This window comes from Ranitomeya variabilis, chromosome 1 (assembly GCF_051348905.1).
Source record: "Ranitomeya variabilis isolate aRanVar5 chromosome 1, aRanVar5.hap1, whole genome shotgun sequence".
In the NCBI taxonomy this organism is placed as follows: domain Eukaryota; kingdom Metazoa; phylum Chordata; class Amphibia; order Anura; family Dendrobatidae; genus Ranitomeya; species Ranitomeya variabilis.
In genome coordinates, this window is record NC_135232.1 from 1,022,801,058 (window position 1) to 1,022,826,272 (window position 25,215).

At 41.7% G+C, this 25,215-nt stretch overlaps 1 protein-coding gene across 1 annotated transcript in view; it reads right to left on the reverse strand.

The window, feature by feature from the left end:
• The window catches only part of LOC143793007 (cytochrome P450 3A24-like), a 98,130-nt gene that overhangs the window by 43,068 nt on the left and 29,847 nt on the right, over window positions 1-25,215 (reverse strand). The window contains exons 4-5 of the mRNA XM_077279561.1: window positions 22,784-22,883; window positions 22,581-22,694 (exon numbers count right to left, since the gene is read on the reverse strand). Of these exons, the coding sequence (XP_077135676.1) occupies window positions 22,581-22,694; window positions 22,784-22,883 (214 nt within the window). The remainder of the gene's footprint in view (window positions 1-22,580; window positions 22,695-22,783; window positions 22,884-25,215) is intronic.

A 25,215-nucleotide genomic window follows, 5' to 3' on the forward strand; every position in this document is an offset into this window, starting at 1 on the left:
CAAAAAGATTTTACTGTAATTTGCAACAGAGACGTCTAATAAAGTCTTCAACACAAGATGCGATAATAATATGAATTTTTTTACATAAAATTTGTCACGAGCAGCATGCAATGCTTCACGCTCTTATTGGATATATAATAAATACATGTAGGGATGGAGAAGACAATATGGCTCATATATCAATACTGAGGGCATGGCCTGAAGGCGCACTGGAATTGTCGCATGTTTCTGAGGCTCATGTCTGGGCTCCTGAAATGTAAATTTAAGGACTAAATTGAAGACTGGGAACCTTGCACACTCTACTACAATCTTCCTGGATATTCCTTGATCATTTTGAGATCTCCCTGGATTCTGTAGAGCTTATAATGGCTGAATTATTCAAGAAAGAAGATTTATGTGAGAGAAATTTCCCATCACACTTCACCGCTTCCTTGATTGCATTGCTTCAACCATTAAGGGACCATGGTAACTCCCCCTGAAAACCTCATGGGACCACCTACGGTAGTGAGAAGAAAAATTACCGAAAATTGCCAAACAAGTTTCTGCGCAGAAGCAGAAGATGCTGCTGCGATGAGCATAACTTCTCTTCTGCACCGAAGCACATCACTTTTCTGGAGCAGTAGTGATATGGAGTGCCACATAAGGATCCCGGCAGGTAACTCTGGTGTTATTAGTATTAAAAAGGTCTCTTAGGCTACGTTCACATTTGCGTTGTTGTGCGCAGCGTCGGCGATGCAACGCACAACACATGCACAACGCATGCACAACGCATGCATAACGCAGCGTTTTGTGACGCACGCGTTCATTTTTTTTACGCCAAAAAACTGCATCATGCAGCGTTGTCTGCGCTCTGACAGTTGCGCCAAAAATGACGCATGCGTCACAAAACGCTAGACAACGCATGTCCATGCGCCCCCAATGTTAAATATAGGGGCGCATGATGCATGCGTCGCTGCGGCTGCGCCCGACGCAACGCAAATGTGAACGTAGCCTTATAGAAGCTCAGATGAGTCCCTGTACTCTGAGAAATCCCCTAAGGAGAAAAATAGCAGCTTGTCGCAAGCACGCACAATTCATATTACAGCTCAGCCAGCTGATTCTTGGGTTCAGGTTCAGAAAGACCCCTCTGTCAGAGACAGTATAAGAGACATATAGCCTAGGAACAATACTAAAAAGGCTCTAAACATCCAACTAAAGCCATTGATAACAATATTTCATTTTCAACAGAAGAATCCCTCCCTTGAATAAAAGAAAGAAATTGGCTAGCAATAATAAAGATAATAAAAATCTAATGGAAATGCTGCCATCAAAGACTGATGAGGTCTCTGAGGATATCTCTACAAATTTCTCTCCATACAAGTAGTGCCCAAGATTGGACACAATGAGTCGTCCTGCTTCTCATCCTACTATTACATCTGATTCCAAAAGTTCTGAAGAACACATGCTCTCTCTGTTGATTGGCAACCAGGAAACTTAAATCATTCACATAGAAATCTGTAAAATTGCGGTAAGTCCACAATCCAAAAGCTAGATAAATAACACAAAGATTTTATTATATTCAGTGCAATCTGTTTCCATTAAGCAAAATGTCTTTGAAAAAGATCACAAGTTACTGAAAAATTAAGTAAAAAGGCTTAAAGCAAAACTCACAGATCTTGAATATTGCAACAGTCAAAACAACCTCAAATTTAGAGGGATCCCTGAGAGAGTCCTACCTTGATCTTGACTCCTATATAAACGACTTATTACACAAAACCCTTCCTGCGTTTTCTAACCTAGAGCTGACAATTGATAGATCACATAATCTACCGAAGTCAAAGCTCCTACCTAGAGAAGTCCCTGGTGAAATCATCACAACAAGATCCAGAGGAAGGTCAGAACTTTCTAATCTTGCAAAACATCTCCGAGAATTTAAACCATTCTTCACGAGAAAGAAGAGAAGCACCCCCAGAATAAGATTTTAGATGTTCAATCTTTCTCTTTTTCTAGTTGTTTTTAGATGCTATTATTTTGGTCTTCTAATGTTTGCCTATATGCAATTTTAAGCTTATTTCAGGACTTAAGGGCAGAGCATGCTGAACTTTTTCTCCCTTTTTCTTAAGATGAAATATTCGAGAAATTGCTCTAATTGCTCTACTCTGTTCTCAACCTCTATCCCCATGTCATCTGAGAGGCATCAGGCAGTGTTTTTGGGGGTAGGGTTTGATTTGCTGCTTAAACAGTTTTTTTCTTTTAGGCTTGTATATTATGATATTTGCTCTACCATAGGTTGGTCTTTTCGAATTCTTGGAAAATTTGTATTTGAAAGTTTTCTGGCTTTCTCATAATTAAATATGGAGTTAAAAAATACTCACAAAAGTCAAAGGACAGATTAGTCCTTTTAAGAGATAAGCTTGGCCAAAAGTGCCAAAACAATCCTCCAAATTTTTCCCATAAGAATTTTCATACTTGCAGATTTTCTTTGGAAAAGAAGAAGGCCGGTGTATTTACATCTATAGGTGACACTGCCTTTCCGATTCTTGGAGGAAATTATAGATAATAATGGGCATTTCTATATCCTTATATGTGTAATCATACCTATACTTTAGTAAATATTTATGCCCTAATAGAGGACAAATTTCCTCTCTTAACAAATTGATCAAAAAGACCTCCAAACTCATAAATTTCACAAGCCATTATGCTGTTCACATTTCATATATTGCACATTTCCTTGCCTTAGCACAATAAAATTGAGTGCAGCCATTATCTATTTGCTATGTAAGACTTTTTGGTTATGCACCAGTTCAGACTAGATGGCTGTTCAGTCAGTTTTTCTATATTTACTATGTATTGCTTTTTCTGACTTGAACGCCCCGCCCTTCACCATGCTGTGATTTTAATTACATCCAAACACAGTTGGTTCTAACCTCCCCTATAAATGCAGGCTTTACCATGTTATTACCCATAGGTAAGTGTTTACACTAGGCAGACAGGTTAGTTACCCATCCGTTTTGAGATTACCTTGACGTTTGGTGGATGGGCTCACAACTTTTGGCCAAATCTTGTGCTAAAAATCTCATGTGTTTTTTCATAAATTTCACAAGCCATTATGCTGTTCACATTTCATATATTGCACATTTCCTTGCCTTAGCACAATAAAATTGAGTGCAGCCATTATCTATTTGCTATGTAAGACTTTTTGGTTATGCACCAGTTCAGACTAGATGGCTGTTCAGTCAGTTTTTCTATATTTACTAATCTTATTTACTGACTTCAATATAATCCCCGATCAAGGTATGGACACTTCATCTTCTTCCAGGAATGTAATGTTTACCTTGATAAATTGGATAATCAAGGAACAACTATTTGATGCATTTAGATGATTGAACTGCTCATCAAGAGAATATACTTATTATTCCGACAAGCATTAATCTATCTCAAAAATCGACTTGGTCTTGACTAATATTTATACTTTACAAAACTTTAAGAACATACAAATTGGTAACATTATATGGTCGGACCATGCTCCGACTACTTTTTCCCTTCAACTCTACATCGCAGGGATATAACAATAGACTATGGAGATGTAATTCCTTCTTACTCCACCACCTAGGTTACAAAAATAAATTGATAATGCCATAAAATTATATTTAAAAAAAGTGTTTGTTTGGAATACCCATAAGGCTGTAATTAAAGTGGCTCTCATTCAACTAAATGCACAACCTAGAAAGAAATCAAAGGAAAGTATCCAATCCATTGTTCCAAAAAATGAATGATGAGAAAATAAAAAAGAAAAACAAACAAGAAAAAAAATCAACAAATGAAACTCATCTCATAATTCTTAGATTGAGAGCTGAACTAAAATTGGTGTTGATGGATGACTATGCCAAATTAATGAATACAGCTAAACTTAATCACTAATATTCTTAGAATGAGTAAACCCATGCCCAAGTTAAACTACAGAAAATAAGGTCAACATCAAGAGTAATCGCTTTCTAATATTAATAATTTAAGTTCTGACCACATTAATTCACTAAAATCCCCTTTCTCCACTGATGATACTGAGGCAGCAATTCATAAGTTTTAGGCTGTGTGCACACGTTCAGGATTTTTCGTGGTTTTTCGCTATAAAAACGCAATAAAACAGCGAAAAAATACACATACATTAAGCATCCTATTATTAGAATGCATTCCGCAATTTTTGTGCACATGTTGGATTTTTTTCCTCGATCGGAATCGCATTCTGGAAAAAAACGCAGCATGTTCATTCTTTGTGCGGAATTGCGGGGATTCTGCACACATATGAATGCATTGATCCGCTTACTTCCCGCATCGGGCTATGCCCACCATGCGGGAAGTAAGCGGATCATGTGCGGTTGGTACCCAGGGTGGAGGAGAGGAGACTCTCCTCCAGGCCCTGGGAACCATATAATTGTTAAAAAAAATAATGAAAATAAAAAATCATGATATTCTCACCTTCCGGCGTCCCCGGCAGTCTTCCGTTCCCAATTATGCATTGTGAACCTGTGATGACGTAGCGGTCATTGCCGCAATACATTATTGGGACCAGAGCATCGCGTGGAGCGGGAAAACTGCCGGGGATGCCGGAAGGTGAGAATATCATGATTTTTTATTATTTTTAACGTTCTATCTTTTTACTATTGATGCTGCATAGTCAGCATCAATAGTAAAAAGTTGGTCACGCTTGTCAAACACTGTTTGACAAGTGTGACCAACCTGTCAATCAGTTTTCCAAGCGATGCTGCAGATTGCTTGGAAAACGCTAGCATTCTGCAAGCTAAAAACGCTTGCAAAATGCAAGTGTTTAGCGGGAATACGCATGCCAATTTCGCATCCGATATAACCGCGGCAGGAGTTGCGGAATTGCCGCAGAAATTTCAGCGGCAATTCTGCAACGTGTGCACTTAGCCTAAGGAGAACAAATCTACAGGTACTGACAGTCTTCCTAATGAGTACTACAAGCTATTTGGGCTTCACTTTTCTCTTTCCTTAACATTTAGGTTTAATCAAGCTTTCACTGAAGGCTCATTTACAAACAATCAATACATACATAGTTATACCTAAGCAAAAGAATGACCCTGAGTGGGTCTTGAATTATAGAAGTATCTCACTTTTGAATACAGATATAAAAATCTATTCCAAATTGATCTCTGAAAGATTACTAAAAATAATTCCGAAATTAGTATATTCGGACCAAGTTGATTTTTTCAAATAGAGACAAGCCTCGGACGGCACAAGTAAAATTTTTAAACTTTTTTCATCAGTGAAAAAGAAGAAATCCCCAGCTATTTTGTTATCTTAAGATGCTGAAAAAGCACTAGATTTGATTAATTGGGAATTTATAATTTTATAAATTTGGTTTTCAAGGTCATATTCTTAAGGTAATTTCAACTTTGTACTCTCAACCATCAGCAAAGGTTTATGTTAACAATCACCTATCTAATAATATCTTTATATCTAATGATACCCTTCAAGGTTTCCGACTTTCCCCTCTCTTCTTCCTTCTTCTTATGGAACCTTTTGTGGAATCCATTGGAACTAATCAGCAGATAAAGGGCATTCCCCTGAACCATTGGCAGTACAAAAATTGGGTTATTTGCGGATGTTGCACTATTTACAATTAATTACTGAGAAGACAGCTTTTAAGGAATTGAGTCAGTAAAGACTTTGCCTCAATTTCTTACTATAAAATTAAAGTTAAAAATTAAAAAATCATAGATTTTTGCTTGGACTCCCACCTAAGATACTCAATCCAAAATGAGTTTCTTTTCTCTTGGGAAAAAATCTAATATTCCTTATTTATGAATAAAAATAACAGATCCACTATATAATGCTCAGGATCAGAACCTAATATTATAAAACTGATCCAAAATTCCATTGAAAATTTGATAAAGTAAATTCCTCTAGGTTAGGAAGGATTGTACAGTAATAAAATGATTAATTTAACCTAACTTACTATGTATTTTAAGGACAATTTCTATCCTGATCCAAGATCTTTGGATTAAAAAGCTTCATAAGCAATTATTTAATTATATATGGCAGCTAAACTAGCAAGAATTGCAAAAACACTTATTTAAGTCCAAAGGGAAAGAAGGTATTGAGCTACCCAATATCCAAGCCTATGGCGATACCAACATTATTTTGCAAAGTAGAAATTGATTTATAGAGGAAGGAAGGCCTTGTTGGGCAAGTATGGAGAAATCCTTTAACAAGTTTCTCCTTTGTCATCCCTCAATTTCTCCAATTTGCTACATCATTCTTTACAATCCTTAGATGCCTAGGTGCCAGTACAGGGGTAGCACTGCTGCAGCCAGGCATGTCCTCTGAAAGCCGGAGGAGTGACTGCTCCAGTAAGGGGGGAAATAGGAGAGCAGGGCAGGCCAGACAGGTGCTGGTAGTGGGGGACTCAATTATTAGGGGAACAGATAGGGCAATCTGTCACAAAGACAGGGATCGTCGGACGGTGTGCTGCCTACCTGGCGCTCGAGTCCGACACATCGCTGATCGGGTGGACAGATTACTGGGAGGGGCTGGTGAGGACCCAGCGGTCATGGTGCACATTGGCACAAATGACAAAGTTAGAGGTAGGTGGAAGGTCCTTAAAGATGATTTCAGGGAATTAGGCTGCAAGCTGAAAGCAAGGACCTCCAACGTGGTATTTTCCGAAATACTGCCTGTACCACGTGCCACGCCAGAGAGGCAACGGGAGATTAGGGAGGTTAATAAGTGGCTCAAGAATTGGTGTAGGAAGGAGGGGTTTGGGTTCCTGCAGAACTGGGCCGACTTCTCAGTTGGCTACAGGCTCTACGCTAGGGACGGGCTGCACCTCAATGGGGAAGGTGCAGCTGTGCTGGGGGAGAAAATGGTTAGAAGGTTGGAGGAGTGTTTAAACTAGGGAATGGGGGGGAGGGTATTCATTTTATAGGAGGGGAAGATAGTACAGATAGAGACCTGGGCACAAATAAGGAAGTTGGGGGTGGCGGTGGCATGGGGGGTGGGGTTAGAACAGTTAGTAATTTAAGAAAGAATAGAGGTACAGAGAGTAACATCAAGTGCATGTATACTAATGCCAGAAGCCTCGCCAACAAAATGGATGAATTAGAACTAATGTTGTTGGAGCATAATTATGACATGGTGGGGATATCTGAGACGTGGCTGGATGAGAGCCATGACTGGGCTGTTAACTTGCAGGGCTATAGCCTGTTCAGAAATGACCGTACAGATAAGCGAGGGGGAGGGATGTGTCTATATGTAAAATCTTCCTTAAAACCCATCCTGTGTGATAATATAGGTGAATTTAATGAAAATGTAGAGTCCCTGTGGGTGGAGATAAGGGGAGGGGGAAAAAATAATAAATTACTGATAGGGGTTTGTTATAAATCTCCAAAACTAATGGAAGCAATGGAGAATATCCTCGTAAAGCAAATAGATGAAGCTGCGACTCAAGGAGAAGTCATTATTATGGGGGACTTCAACTACCCTGAAATAGATTGGGGAACAGAAACCTGCAGTTCCAGCAAAGGTAATCGGTTTTTGACAACTATGAGAGACAATTACCTTTCACAACTGGTTCAGGACCCAACAAGGAGGGGGGCACTGCTAGACCTAATATTAACCAACAGGCCAGACCGCATATCAAATATAAGGGTTGGGGGTCACTTGGGGAATAGTGATCACAAAATAATAAGTTTTCATGTAACCTTTAATAAGATGGGTAGTAGGGGGGTGACAAGGACACTAAACTTCAGGAGGGCAAATTTCCAACGGATGAGAGAGGATCTTGGTGCAATTAACTGGGACAATATCCTGAGACACAAAAATACACAAAGAAAATGGGAGACATTTATTAGCATCCTGGATAGGACCTGTGCACAGTATATACCATATGGGAATAAACATACTAGAAATAGGAGGAAACCAATATGGCTAAATAGAGCTGTAAGGGGCGCAATAAGGGACAAAAAGAAAGCATTTAGAGAATTAAAGGAAGTAGGTAGTGAGGAGGCATTAAATAAATACAGAAAATTAAATAAATTCTGTAAAAAGCAAATCAAGGCAGCAAAGATTGAGACAGAGAGACTCATTGCCAGAGAGAGTAAAAATAATCCCAAAATATTCTTTAACTATATAAATAGTAAGAAACTAAAAAATGACAGTGTTGGCCCCCTTAAAAATAGTGTGGGTGAAATGGTGGATGAGGATGAGGAAAAAGCCAATATGCTAAATGACTTTTTTTCATCAGTATTTACAAAAGAAAATCCCATGGCAGACAAAATGACTAGTGATAAAAATTCCCCATTAAATGTCACCTGCTTAACCCAGCAGGAAGTACAGCGGCGTCTAAAAATAACTAAAATTGATAAATCTCCGGGCCCGGATGGGATACACCCCCGAGTACTGCAGGAACTAAGTACAGTCATTGATAGACCATTATTTTTAATCTTTAAAGACTCCATAATAACAGGGTCTGTACCACAGGACTGGCGTATAGCAAATGTGGTGCCAATATTCAAAAAAGGGGCAAAAACTGAACTCGGTAATTATAGGCCAGTAAGCTTAACCTCTACTGTGGGTAAAATCCTGGAGGGCATTCTAAGGGATGCTATGCTGGAGTATCTGAAGAGGAATAACCTCATGACCCAGTATCAGCACGGGTTTACTAGGGACCGTTCATGTCAGACTAATTTGATCAGCTTCTATGAAGAGGTAAGTTCCGGACTGGACCAAGGGAACCCAGTGGACGTAGTATATATGGACTTTTCCAAAGCTTTTGATACGGTGCCACACAAAAGGTTGTTACATAAAATGAGAGTAATGGGGATAGGGGAAAATATGTGTAAGTGGGTTGAGAGCTGGCTCAGGGATAGGAAACAAAGGGTGGTTATTAATGGAGCACACTCGGACTGGGTCACGGTTAGCAGTGGGGTACCACAGGGGTCAGTATTGGGCCCTCTTCTTTTTAACATATTTATTAATGACCTTGTAGGGGGCATTCAGAGTAGAATTTCAATATTTGCAGATGACACTAAACTCTGCAGGGTAATCAATACAGGGGAGGACAATTTTATATTACAGGATGATTTATGTAAACTAGAAGCTTGGGCTGATAAATGGCAAATGAGCTTTAATGGGGATAAATGTAAGGTCATGCACTTGGGTAGAAGTAATAAGATGTATAACTATGTGCTTAATTCTAAAACTCTGGGCAAAACCGTCAATGAAAAAGACCTGGGTGTATGGGTGGATGACAAACTCATATTCAGTGGCCAGTGTCAGGCAGCTGCTACAAAGGCAAATAAAATAATGGGATGTATTAAAAGAGGCATAGATGCTCATGAGGAGAACATAATTTTACCTCTATACAAGTCACTAGTTCGACCACACTTAGAATACTGTGCACAGTTCTGGTCTCTGGTGTATAAGAAAGACATAGCTGAACTGGAGCGGGTGCAGAGAAGAGCGACCAAGGTTATTAGAGGACTGGGGGGTCTGCAATACCAAGATAGGTTATTACACTTGGGGCTATTTAGTTTGGAAAAACGAAGACTAAGGGGTGATCTTATTTTAATGTATAAATATATGAGGGGACAGTACAAAGACCTTTCTGGTGATCTTTTTAATCATAGACCTGAGACAGGGACAAGGGGGCATCCTCTACGTCTGGAGGAAAGAAGGTTTAAGCATAATAACAGACGCGGATTCTTTACTGTAAGAGCAGTGAGACTATGGAACTCTCTGCCGTATGATGTTGTAATGAGTGATTAATTAATTAAATTTAAGAGGGGACTGGATACCTTTCTGGAAAAGTATAATGTTACAGGGTATATACACTAGATTCCTTGATAAGGCGTTGATCCAGGGAACTAGTCTGATTGCCGTATGTGGAGTCGGGAAGGAATTTTTTTCCCCATGGTGGAGTTACTCTTTGCCACATGGGTTTTTTTTGCCTTCCCCTGGATCAACATGTTAGGGCATGTTAGGTTAGGCTATGGGTTGAACTAGATGGACTTACAGTCTTCCTTCAACCTTAATAACTATATATATGTAGATCACCCATTAATAGAATCTACTATTCTTTTATGGAAAAACTGACAAAATCTTACAAATTATAATCTATGCTATTATCTTTTGGATATATTTCCTTTAACTATATTTCAATCTGCACTCCTTCATAGAATGATAGAACGTTACAGTTGGAAGGGACCTCAAGGGTCATCGTGTCCAACCCCCCTGCTCAATGCAGGATTCACTAACCCATCTAAGACTTGTCTGTCCATCCTCTGTTTGAAGACGGCCATTGAAGGAGAACTCACCACTAGGGTTGAGCGACCTTGACCTTTTTAGGGTCGAGTCATGTTTTGCGAAACCCGACTTTTTGAAAAGTCGAGTCGTGCGAAATCGGCCGATTACTGCGAAAAGTCGAGGATCGGCCGGAACCCTATGCACGTCAATGGGGATTTTTTTTTTTTTCTCTTCTTTTTCTTCTCTCTCTCTCTCTCTCTCTCTCTCCTCCGTCCCAGCCCCGAAAATTTTGTTTTACACATTGCAAATCCCTGCTGCGCACAAGCGCTAAAATGATCATAGGCGTGCTCGCCCCTAACCCCTATGTCATCACTCTGCCCACACTCCTTCATTGGCTGAAAAAATGGTGCTAAACGCGTCATACGAAACGTGACTTTGGCGCCAAGATCGCGTACCGCATGGCCGACCCCACACAGGGATCGGGTCGGGTTTCATGAGACGCCGACTTGCCAAAAGTCGGCGACTTATGAAAATGAACGATCCGTTTCGCTCAACCCTACTCACCACCTCTCATAGCAGCCTGTTCTACTCATTGATCACCCTCACTATCAAAATGTTTTCAAATATCTAATCTGTATCTCCTCCCTTTCAGTGTCAATCCATTGCTTCTCATGTTTCCAGGTGCAAATAAGGATGATCCCTCTATAGTGTTACATCCCTTCAGATATTTGTAGATAGCTATTACGTCTCCTCATAGCCTTCTTTTTCGCAAGCTAAACATTCCCAGATCCTTTAACCATTCCTCGTAGGACATAGTTTGCAGTCCACTCACCATAATCTTTGCTCTTCAATTAACTTGCTCCCATTTTTCAATGTATTTTTTAAAATGTGGTGCCAAGAACTGGACACAGTATTCCATATGAGGTCTGACCAAGAAGGAATAGAGGGGGATAATTACTTCACGTGATCTAGACTATATGCTTCTCTTAAAATATCCCAGAACTGTGTTTGCCTTTTTTGCATTTGCATCACCCTGTTGACTCATGTTCAGTCTGTGATCTATTAGTCTTTTTCACAAGTGCTGTTGCTTAGTTCTATTCCTCCCATTCTATAGATGTAATTTTTGCTTTTCTTGGCCAGATGTAGAATCTTGCGTTTTTCCCTGTTAAATACCATTCTATTAGTCACACTGCCTATTGTTCAAGCTTTGCATGGTGTGCAAATTGATTACTTCACTTTCAGTTCCCTTATCTAGATCATTTATAAAAATGCTTGTCAATCCCATATTTGGTCATGTTTTCAATAAAGAGAGTATGAGATACTTTATGAAATGCTTTGCTGCATCCCTGATCAACCCAGTCAGTTATTCCATAATAGAAGCAAATTAGATTAATCTGGTCTGATTTGTTTGCTACAAACCCATGCTAGCTCTGGTTAATTACTGTATTCTTATCCAAGTACTTACATACATGCTATTTAATAATTTGTTCAAAGATCTTTGCTAATATAACAGTAAGGCTCACTGGCTTGTAATTTCCTGGCTCCATCTTCTTTTCATAACCGTTCACCTACTCTGAGCCCCCCGGACACCATACCTTGCAGCAAACCCCCAGCAAACTTCAGCTTTATATTGCTGTAAGACAGAACTTAAGGCCAGCATGAGATAATTCTAACATTGTTTGAAAAAGACCCAGACGAGGTCGAAACGCCACACGCTACTTGATCTCTGTCTCATCACTAGAAATTTTTTTTTTTTGCCTTTTGTGGTGCAATTAATTACATAAATTAAATATCTTTGCAAATAGTTGAGAGTGCGGCTGATTTAACTCTTACATGTTGAATCTTGGATATATATCCTGTTCAGCTAGCACCTCCTCTTTGCTACAATAGCTGTGTGCGTCTCCTTTCTGCTTGTCCACATTATAAAAGTCCAAAGTCCAGAAAAAGGATTTTTCCACTATAGTCGTTTATGACATTGTAATAAACTATAAACAGTGTGTGAACACCACAGCCTGTTCATTTTACTGATCATGGAGTCTCAGAGATTAGTTATCACAATCATAAATGAATTGCAGTTTGTAGTTTTAATGCGATAAGTTATCGTGCTGGGAAAAAAAAGTTAAAATCACCACAGGCAAATTATTTTCTAGTTTATTACTTCACCTATGATCAAAATAAATGTGCAAATACACACATACACACACACATATATATATATATATATATATATATATATATATATATATATATATATATATATATATATATATATACATACATACATACATACACAGTGGGGGGAATAATTGTTTGATCCCTTGCTGGTTTTCTTAGTTTGCCCTCTAAGGCTACGTTCACATTTGCGTTGTGCGCCGCAGCGTCAGCGCCGCAACGCACAACGCAAACAAAAACGCAGCAAAACGCATGCACAACGCTGCGTTTTGCGCCGCATGCGTCCTTTTTTTCATTGATTTTGGACGCAGCAAAAATGCAACTTGCTGCGTCCTCTGCGCCCGGACGCGGGCGCCGCAGGGACGCATGCGGCGCAAAACGCAAGTGCGACGCATGTCCATGCGCCCCCATGTTAAATATAGGGGCGCATGACGCATGCGGCGACGCTGCGGCGCCCGACGCTGCGGCGCAGACCGCAAATGTGAACGTAGCCTAACAAAGACATGAAAAGTCTATAATTTTAAGGGTAGGTTAATTTTAACATTGAGAGATAGAAATAAAATCCAGAACTAGGGTTGAGCGACTTTTATTTTTATAGGATCGGGTCGGGTTTCACGAAACCCGACTTTCTCAAAAGTCGGGTCGAGTGAAATCGGCCGATCCTATAAAAAAGTCGGGTTCGTGGTCGGCCGAAACACGAAAACCAATGCAGTGCAATGGGATACTATGGTTCCCAGGGTCTGAAGGAGAGGAAACTCTCCTTCCGGCCCTGGGATCCATATTAATGTGTAAAATAAAGAATCAAAATAAAAAATATTGATATACTCACCCTCGGACGCGCCCTGGTACTAACCGGCAGCCTTCCTTCCTAAGAATGAGCACGTGAATGACCTGCGGTGACGTCGAAGCTTGTGATTGGTTGCGAGCGGTCACATGGGCAGTCACGCGACCAATCACAAGCCGCGACATCATCTAAGGTCCTTCACGCGCTCATTCTTAGGAAGGAAGGCTGCCGGAAAGAAGCAGGGCGCGTCCGAGGGTGAGTATATACCTAATAGGAATATACTCACCCTCGGACGCGCCCTGCTTCTTTCCGGCAGCCTTCCTTCCTAAGAATGAGCGCGTGAAGGACTTTAGATGACGTCGCGGCTTGTGATTGGTCGCGTGACCGCCCATGTGACCGCTCGCGACCAATCACAAGCCGCGACGTCACCGCAGGTCATTCACGCGCTCATTCTTAGGAAGGAAGGCTGCCGGTTAGTACCAGGGCGCGTCCGAGGGTGAGTATATCAATATTTTTTATTTTGATTCTTTATTTAACACTTAAATATGGATTCCGATACCGATTTTCGATATCGCAAACATATCGGAACTCGGTATCGGAATTCCGATACCAGATTCAGAAGATCGCCGACCTCATGGCCGACCCCACACAGGGGTCGGGTCGGGTTTCATGAAACCCGACTTTGCCAAAAGTCGGCGACTTCTGAAAATGGCCGACCCGTTTCGCTCAGCCCTATCCAGAACATCACATTGTATAAATTATATAAATGTATTTGCATTTTGCAGTGAGAAATAATTATTTTATCCCCTATCAACCATTAAGAGATCTGGCTCCTACAGACCAGTTAGATGCTACTAATCAACTCATTATCTGCATTAAAGAAAGCTGTCTTACATAGTCACCTTTTTAAAAGACTCCTGTCCACAGATTCAATCAATCAGTCAGACTCTAACCTCTACAACATGGGCAAGAACAAAGAGCTTTATAAGGATGTCAGGGACAAGATCATAGATCTGCACAAAGCTGGAATGGGCTACATAACCATAAGTAAGACGCTGGGTGAGAAGGAGACAACTGTTGGTGCAATAGTAAGGTAATGGAAGAACTGCAAAATGCAAAATGACTGTCAATCAACATCGTTCTGGGGCACCATGCAAAATCTCACCTCGTGGGATATCCTTGATCATGAGGAAGGTGAGAGATCAGCCTAAAACTACATGAGGGAGAAACTTGTTAAAGGGGTTGTCCACTACTTTCAATTAACCCCCCAATGTATCCCCCCGGGGCCCCTGATGAATTGTGCAAATACCTTTTGTTGCCGTTTTTGCCTGTGAGCGGCGCTGTAGCGGCGGCTGAGTCCGGGTCACGTGACCCCCAGGCTGCAGCCGCCGCTTATTTCCGCCGACGTCACGTCAATTTCCAGACTCTGGAAATTGATGTGACGTCAGCAGCAGGTGTGTCCCAGCCGCACAGTCAGCAGTAACTCATCAAGAGTGACTGGGCTGTGGGCGGGGCTGGTGGCTGCCTGCAGGGCTGTGCTGGGGGTGGGCGGGGCTAGGCAGTGATGATGAAGGTGCGGGCGCTGAGGTCTGTATGTACGTGCCGGCGCCGGTGCTCTGCGTGCCAGCGCCGGTATGTAGGTACGGCGCCGGGGCTCTGCTGCCCGGTATGTGCTGGGTCTGCTGCGGGGGGTGGGGTGGTCTTTGGTGTGTGTGTGTGTGTGTGTGTCTCTGTGTGCAGGCATTGTCCGATGGGACTACAAGTCCCATCGTGCTCTGCCTGCTACAGTGACAGTCAGTGACACATTAGCCAATGATGGGACAGTAGTAGTCCCATCATCCGGCTAATGTGTTGAATGTAAAAAAAAAAACAAACAAAAAAAAACACACATATACAGTACATACACACATACAGAACATGCGCCATGCGACGACATGCACCATGCAACAACATGCAGCATGCGATGACATGCGACGACATGATGCATGTGACGACATGATGCATACGACGGCATACGGCATGCGCCACGCGACGACATGCGCCATGCGACTGCATGCGCCATGCGACGACATGCGCCATGCGACTGCATGCGCCATGCGACTGCATGCGACTGCATGCGACGACATGCGCCGACATGCGCCATGCGACGGCATGCGACGACATGCGCCATGCGACGACATGCGCCATGCGACGACATGCGCATACAGTACATACATACATACAGACATACAGTACATGTAACATAGATTACATACTCACCATCACTTGTCACTTTGATCCCCGAAGCCAGTGTCATAAAAAATATTAAAATAATAAACAACCAATATACTCCCTGATCCGCAGAAATCCAATTAAAACGAGTGTCCCACGACGATCTCCCGTGGAGAGCAGCAGCTTCTGCTGATGCAACCACTCTCCAGGGGCTCCAGGAAGACAATGAGGGGAGGAAGGTATCCTTCCACAATGTATTCCCCACAATGTATTCCTACGCCCCTGTGAGAAAATAGTCCCTAGTCTCACTTTATGGTATGCTGTATGAGAAAGTTCCCACGCAGCTTTTTGCCATAAAGTGAGACCAGTGAACTATAGTAACCTCAGTGATGCACTGCAGGAGCCACTGTCTCCTGTCAGTGTGTCACTGAAGGTCCTATAGAGCAGTGACATCACCCGATGTCTCTGTTCTATAGGGGAGATCGTCGTGGGATACGTTTTTTGCAGGGGCTGAAGTATGGTAAGTATGGTGAAATGAAGAATATTAAAATACTTTTTCCTAATGTGTGTGTGTTTTATTAACCCTTTATTAATATTGGATTAATAATGGATAGGCGTCTTATTGACGCCTCTCTGTTATTAACCCGGCTTAATGTCACCTTACAATAGCAAGGTGACATTAACCCCTTATTACCCCATATCCCACCGCTACACGGGAGTGGGAAGAGAGGGGCTTAGGCTGGTTTCACACTTGTGTTTTTATCTGCATGCGTTTTTTTAAAAACCGCATGTGTGAAAAAACGCATGTAAACGTGGCAAAACGCTGCGTTTTTTAGACGCATGCGTTTTTGCATGTAGAAAAAAAATGCGGCGTTTTGCCGCGTTTACATGCGTTTTTTCATGCGTTTGCGTTTTTAAAACGCATGCTGAGAAGTGTGTGACAGCTGCCAATCATCAAAATCCACAAGAAAACCCACTATAAATAGAAATAGCTAGGGGTAGGGTTAGGGCCTAACCCTAACCCTAACCGTGACAGAAATACGTGGCACTGAAATACGTGGCACTGAAATACGTGGCACGAGGCACTTACATACATGGCACTTAAATACGTGGCACTTACATATGTGGCACTTACATACATGGCACTTAAATACGTGGCACGTGGCACTTACATACGTGGCACTTATATACGTGGCATGTGGCACTTGCATACGTGGCACTTATATATGTGGCACTTACATACGTGACACTTACATACGTGGCACTTAGATACGTGGCACGTGGCACTTACATACGTGGCACTTAAATACGTGACTTACATACGTGGCACTTACATACGTGGCACGTGGCACTTACATAAGTGGCACTTACATACGTGGCACGTGGCACTTGCATACGTGGCACTTATACACGTGGCACTTACATACGTGACACTTACATACGTGGCACTTACATACGTGGCACGTGGCACTTACACACGTGGCACTTACATATGTGGCACTTACATACGTGGCACGTGGCACTTACATATGTGGCACTTACATACGTGGCACGTGGCACTTACATACGTGGCACTTATATACGTGGCACTTACATACGTGACACTTACATACGTGGCACTTACATACGTGGCACGTGGCACTTACATACGTGGCACTTACATATGTGGCACTTACATACGTGGCACTTAAATACGTGACACTTAATACGTGGCACTTACATACGTGGCACGTGGCACTTACATACGTGACACTTACATATGTGGCACGTGGCACTTACATACGTGGCACTTATATACGTGGCACTGAAATATCGTGGCACTGTCATAAAATGTTCATTAAACGGTTAGGGGTGAGGTTAGGGGTAGGGTTAGGGTTTGGATCCCTTTATCACCCTGATGGTGGTGGGTGGTTTTTCAGTGTTTTTTCTGGTTTTTTTCTATAAAAACGCATGCGTTTTTAACGCAAACAAACGCGCGCGTTCAAAAACGCATGCGTTGCCGAAAACGCGTCAAAACGCATGCGAAAAAACGCATGCGTTTTTAATGTTAAGTATAGGAAAAAAACGCATGAGTTTTTTAGCGCTGAAACGCAGCGTCCAAAAACGCAAGTGTGAAACCAGCCTCAGTCCCGGAATTGGCGCATCTAAGGCTACGTTCACATTTGCGTTGTGCGCCGCAGCGTCGGAGACGCAACGCACAACGCAAACAAAAACGCAACAAAACGCACGCTAAAACGCTGCGTTTTGCGACGCATGCGTCCTTTTTGGCCGAAAGTTGGACGCAAAAAAAAATGCAACTTGCTGCGTCCTCTGCGCCCAACGCTTGCGGCCAAAAAAACCCATGCGTCGCAAAACGCAGCACAATGCATGTCCATGCGCCCCCATGTTAAATATAGGGGCGCATGACGCATGCGGCGACGCTGCGGCGCCGAACGCTAATGTGAACGTAGACTTACAGATGCGCCATTTCTGGGGTGGCTGCGGACTGGTATTTGTAGCCGGGGGGGGGGGGACCAATATCCATGGCCCCTCTCTAGGCTATTAATATCAGCCCGCAGATGTCTGCGTAGCCTTTCTGGCTACAAAATATAGGGGGACCCCACGTCATTTTTTTTGGGGGGTCCCTCTATTTTAATAGCCAGTAAAGGCTACGCAGACAGCTGCGGGCTGATATTCATAGCAGGCTACAAATATTGGCCTCGGCCGTCGGCTTTCCCCCTCTGGCGCAGAAAATTGCGCGGGAGCCCACGTCGTTTTTTTCAGTTTTTTATTAAATTAAACGCTCATTAAGCCCTGTTTCACACTTGCGTCGGCACGGGTCCATCGCTATGCGTTGGGCCGACGTACTGACGCACGTTGTGAAATTTGTGCACGTCGTGGGCAGCAGATGCAGTTTTTCAACGCATCCGCTGCCCATTCTGAAGTCCGGGGAGGAGGGGGCGGAGTTTTGGCCGCGCATGCGCGGTAGAAAATGGCAGACGTGACGGATGTGCCAACGGTCCGCCAAAACACGACGCATCCGTTGCACGATGGACGCGACGTGTGGCCATCCGTCGCGATCCTTCACTAATACACGTCTATGGGTAAAAAACGCATCCTGCGAGCACATTTGCAGGATCCGTTTTTTTCCCAAAAAGACGGATTGCGAAAAACGCAAGTGTGAAAGTAGCCTTATAGAAACATCGGCCTTTCTATTATATATCTATGGATATATCTATCTATAGATATATTTATCTATAGATATATCTATAGATACATAGATGTATCTATCCATATATTTGGGTGCTTTCACACATCAGGTTTTTGCCGTGAGGCACAATCCGGCGAGTTTTGAAAAAAACGGATCCATTTTTTTTCCGACGGATCCGTCTTTTTCTCATAGAGTTTCATCCGTTTTTTGCCGGATCCGTCAAAAAAGCTGTTTCCGCCGGATGGAAAACACATACAGAGGAACGTTTTTTCTGTCCGGCGAAAAAACGCACAGCGACGGATCCGGCAAAAAAAGTATGAAACTGAGCTGTGAAATGATGAATCCGGCCTTGGAATCCGTTTTTTCATGCATGTTTCCATTCAAATCATGCACATTTTCCGTTTATTTACTTATTTCCAAAAACGGCATTAAAACCGCGCATAAACCGCACCAAAAAAAGCATAAAAACTGCACCAAAAACTGCATCAAAACTGCACCAAAACCTGGTGCAGTTTCGCAGTTTTGGTGCGGTTTTGATACAGTTTTTGGTGCGGTTTTGATGCAGTTCTTGGTGTGGTTTCGGTGCGGCTTTTTCCGCAGCATGTGCACAACAAGTTTGCGGCTCCCATAGACTTACATTGGTTGTACACTACACTGCGGATTTGATGCAATTCAGTGCAGCAAAAAACGCTGCGGATCTGCAATCAGATCCGCAACGTGTGCACAGCCTTAGCATTTAGTGAACCTAGCCAAAAAGCCAAGCAAAAAACAAGTGTGGGATTGCACTTTTTTTGCCATTTCATTGCACTTTGAATTTTTTTCACATTTTCTGTTACACGACATGGTAAAACCAATGATGGCGTTCAAAAGTAGAACTTGTTCCGCAAAAGATAAGCCCTCACATGGCCATATTGATGGAAAAATTATGGCTCTGGAAAGAAGGGGAGCGATAAACGAAAACAAAAAACCTCCAGGGGGTGAAGGGGTTTAGAAACATGGATATGGACATATGTATGGAAATAGATATATAGATATATATCTGTATCTATCTATCTATCTATCTATCTATCTATCTATCTATCTATCTATCTATCTATCCCATATCTATCTATCTATCTATCAATCTATCTATCTATCTATCTATCTATCTATCTGTGTGTAATGGAGTGTGGGTTGGACAAATGTAAAAGAGGAGGTCGGACAGAAATGACATCACAAATCTTTTTGAAGATAGAGGAGGAAGAGGAGGGAGGGGTTGGGTGTGTTTTGGAGTGGGTGTGGTAGGTTCGTGCTTAGTAGCAGTGCAATGCATCATGGAACTTGTAGTATTAGAGCACAATGACTCAGGAGAAAGGAAGTTGTCGATTAACCCCATGAGAGCTGAATCCAGCACTAAAATGTGCTGCTACAGCATGATAAAAGGTAATATTGCTAAAATAAACACAGTAGATGTTTTCAGTGGCCCATAATAGCAAGATTTATGAAAAAAAAAAAAAAAAGGTTATAGTAGTGGACAACTTCTTTAATGATTTCAAGGCAGCTGGGACCATAGTCATCAAGAAAACCATTGGTAACACATTATGCCATAAAGATTTAAAATCCTGCAGTGCCCTCAAGGTCCCCCTGCTCAAGAAGGCACATGAGCAGGCCCATCTGAAGTTTGCCAATGAACACCTGGATGATTCTGTGAGTGGTTGGGAGAAGGTGCTTTGGTCAGATGAGACAAAAATTGAGGTTTTTGGAATTAACTCAACTCGCTGTGTTTGGAGGAAGAGAAATGCTGCCTATGACCCAAAGAACACTGTCCCCACTGTCAAGCAAGGAGGTAGAAACATTATGTTTTGGTTGTGTTTCTCTGCTAAGGGCACAGGACTATTTCACTGCATCAATGGGAGAATGGATGGAGCCATGTACCGTAAATTCCTGAGTGACAACCTCCTTTCCTCCGCCAGGACATTAAAAATGGGCCGTGGCTGGGTCTTTCAGAAAGACAATAGCCCAAAAGATACAGCCAAGGCAACAAAGGAGTGGCACAAAAAAAGCACATTAAGTCAATGAGTGGCCTAGCAAGTCTCCAGACCTTAATCCCATAGAAAACTTATGGAGGGAGTTGTAGCGCCGAGTTGGCAAGTGACAGCCTCAAAATCTTAATGATTTAGAAATGATCTGCAAAGATGAATGGACCAAATTCCTCCTGACATGTACGCAAACCTCATCATCAACTACAAAAAATGCCTGACTCCTGTGCTTGCCAACAAGGGTTTTGCCACCAAGTATTAAGCCTTGTTTGCCAGAGGGATCAAATACTTATTTCTCACTGCAAAAAGCAAATACATTTATATAATTTGTACAATGTGATTTTCTGGATTTAATTTTTTACATTCTACCCCTCAATGTTAAAATTAACCTGCCCTTAAAATTATAGACTGTCCATGCCTTTTCAGTGGGCAAACTTACAAAATCAGTACGGGATCAAATACTTATTTCCCCCACTGTGTAACTCGTGTGTATATATATATATATATATATATATATATATATATATATATATATATATATACAGTGTATATATTCACCTTCCAACAAGACAATGACCATTAGCACACAGCTAAAATAACAAAGGAGTGGCTTCAGAACAACTCTGTGACTAATCTTGATTGGCCCAGCCAGAGCCCTGACCTAAACCCAATTGAGCGTCACTGGAAATACCTGAAAATGGCTGTCCACCAACGTTCACCATCCAACCTGATGGAACTGGAGAGGATCTGCAAGGAAGAATGGCAGAGGATCCCCAAATCCAGGTGTGAAAAACTTGTTGCATCAATCCTAAGAAGACTCATGGCTGTAGTAGCTCAAAAAGGTGCTTCTAATCAATACTGAGCAAAGGGTCTGAATACTTATGACCATGTGATATTTCAGCTTTTATTTTTTAATAAATATGCAAACATTTCTACATTTCTGTTTTTTTCCATCAAGATGGGGTGCAGAGTGTACATTAATGAGAGAAAAAAACATTTTTGAATTTACCAAATGGCTGCAATGAAACAGAGTGAAAAATTTAAAGGGATCTCAATAATTTCCGTACCCACTGTATATGCATGCATACATATATATATAAATATTATGTACATATACACATACACACACACACACACATATATATATATATATATATATATATATATATATATATATATATATATATATTATGTAATACATTCCAAGTAATGGGCGTTTCCTAGTCAAGCACAAGAAGGGGAGTTTTCCCCCTGGATTGCCCCCATATATAAATACATAAATGGTCACAGAAGGGGGACAAAAACGCCCCACATAAAGAGTAAAGATAAGCAAAACCTAGGTATGTTTAAGCTAGTGCAATAGCCAAAAGGATTGCTGTAATAATGATAGTAAATGATGCATAATAATATTATAGATACCACAGGGGCGCTTTATTGTTCCGGTGGGACCCCCCTCCTTTGCCCTCTTGATCGGTAAGCCTACCTGTGGTATCTATAATATTATTATGCATCATTTACTATCATTATTACAGCCCTCCTTTTGGCTATTGCACTAGCTTAAACATACCTAGGTTTTGCTTATCTTTACTCTTTATGTGGGGCGTTTTTGTCCCCCTTCTGTGACCATTTATGTATTTATATATGGGGGCAATCCAGGGGGAAAACTCCCCTTCTTGTGCTTGACTAGGAAACGCCCATTACTTGGAATGTATTACTGTTTTAATATTTTGTATCAATAAAAGACACTTGTTTATATAAATTAATACTATATGCTCCTTATTTCTCTTGCTTATATGTGTATCTTATAGAGCTTATTTTGTCTGGGGGCACTTAATGCTTATGTGCTCTGGCCCAGACTATTGCCATGACTCTGGGAGTTTCGTTAATATATATATATATATATATATATATATATATATATATATAAATATATATATATATATAATCTGCCTTCATATTTTACCTGCTTAAGTTTACCGCTGGTGAAGGTTGGTGACAACACTGTCCGTATCCTTTTCCATTGATCATCAGCGGCAATTGACACTGCCGATTCAAGAGGGCCGTTAAGACCAAAATTCTAAAAATAAGCAATTTGTTATTTAATATAGAAAACAAAAATTACCAGAAATATATAATATCATACCAAGATATGGTTCGTGCACTTACCCTTCTGTTGGTAAATATCGTATAGCATTCCTTAACTAGGATGGACTTAATGATTGCGGGGTCCATTACTGCCAGCACCGGCTGTCTCCCATCAAAGAACCTGGTAAGGAAAGCAGATGTGTTCAGATATAGGGCTCACTCACACAAGAAAATATATTGGACGAGTACAATCCAATAAAAATTTTATACTATGGGGCAGTGTAGATTTCTGTAGACAAAGGGATTTTACCAGGGTTATCGACTATTCATAAGATATGGCATAACGTACAGAGAGCTGGAGTCAACCACTGGACCCCACTGATTCAGGGAATGGGGCTCTATATAATTTTAAATGCAGAAGAGGTCAAGTGTATGCACTTCTACTCAGTTTGTGGATCTACTGTGCCTCCGGGCCGGGCTTTCCTAGGAGGGTCGTAGCAAAGCGGCTACCTTGTCTTCACAAGCGCTCCTGATGGTGGAGTCAGCCTTGAGCTGCAGGTAGCCACCAGGTAACAATCTTAGGCAGTTACCAGTACTGCAGCTGCTGATCCCAAGGTTGGGTTCGCTGAACATGGACATGGGCCCAGAGTCACTGAAACGTAGTATTCGGAGACTGATAGACAGTCCGAACAATATGAAATTCGAGGATAGGTACTCGTTCAAACGCACAGGTCTCTGGAAACTGTTCTGATACTGCAGCAATGGCTTTTGGGTCACGGATAAACTACACAAAATTATAGGGAAGATACTGAATAAGGAAATAATTATAATAGACTGAGGGCGGAGGACCTGACAACATACAGCTGACCACACATTACCACTAAGGAAACTATAGAGGTTGCTCAGTCACCTCTCTATTGTGAAGGGTGCCTTTTATACGAGATGTCTCACAGCTATTGGTTGGTGGCATCTTTGCAGATGCATGTGCTGCCTCTTTAAGAACAGGGGAGTGTGCGCATTAGGTGCGCCGCTGGAAGCCTGTGCAGCGTGCACAGGAGAAGGAGGCAGAGGAGCACAAGGATGCTGCCGCGGCCGGGGTAGTGAGTATGTCAGCGTCCATGCATGGAGGTAGAAGGGGAACCCCATGAAGGGGAGCCGGCAATGGGTGTTACACAATGTATGGAGTGCCAATGTGTATGCTCGACCTCAACTCCATTCAGACAGGCCTCTTCTGAGCCCCATTGTCTGGGTAAATGGGGGTCCCAGTGATTAGTAAGCTATACTCTAGCTTTTGTTTTGGATGAGGTATAATTGTCAATCTTGGTAAAAAAAAACCTTTATCTACGGAAATTGTGTTCACACATGTTTCAGCAAGGTAAATATTCTAAAGACTAATATATTCTATCTTTTATCCTGACTGTAGAGTCCAGCTTTGTCAATTCAGCCAGGTACGTTTTTCCTTTTAAACGCAGCTTTTCAGAGAAAACACATTTAAAGTCTGGTCAGGACCATACCGCTTGGGTAACTGGTACAAGAAGCCGGTCCCTAGTTGGTTTTTTCTACTCGCTCCCCTCCTACGTGTGTATATAAGGAGAAACTGTAATTCAAGAAGAGTGACGGCAGGGAAACATGAAGGGGACAGACTTATTGGACCAGACTCAAATATAGCATTGGCCCAGCCAACTTTCCAGTGACTTGCTGCACCTTACTGAAATGACAGAACCAATGTCTGACTCATTCTACCTGTGGCTTGGTCAGCACAAATCAGCTGTCAGGTCAGGTTCCCTTTATGTCTACAATGACTATAATGCACAGATCTTTAGATCATATAAATGTATTCACAGAATATCACAACTGTAGAAAATGTGCACAATTCTAAAAAAATAAAAATAAATATAACGCTGGAGACAAGAACCGTTATATTATGCAGTGGTACCAAACAATCTGTGAAACTCAAAGTCTTTTACAGTGGTTGAGACTTTTAAAACAGGACCATCACACTTGGCCAGAGAGGAGTACCTGATTCTAAATGGCTCAATAGATGGACAAACAGACTTAACCCATTCAGTCTGGAGTATAGTTAGAAACTCAGGTTTAGCAAAGAATCAATACTCACCCACACGATCTCCAGCAGGTACCTGTGAGCACTCACCCAGTTCCAGATGGTCTATGATTCCTGATCCTGAACTTGACATACTGGGAATTTCCATGAAAAACAAACACAGTCACGGTGACCTAACTCCACTTATGATTGGCGGAGTGAGCTTTTCTGGCCACTTTCAGTGTGTTGAGGATACAACTAGTGGTCTAGTTGAGCTCTGGAGTGGTACCTGCTGGGCATCAATACAGAGGAGTAATGATTCAATTTTTTTAGCCAGACTGAGTCTTTTTAAGAAATTTTTATTACCTGGAAAACTCCTTTTAGAAAGAAGAAAACACAAATTAACTTAACCTTGATAAGTCCCTTAAAAAGTATAGAATCTTGAAATTATCTAGGTGTGCTTTGGTTGTAT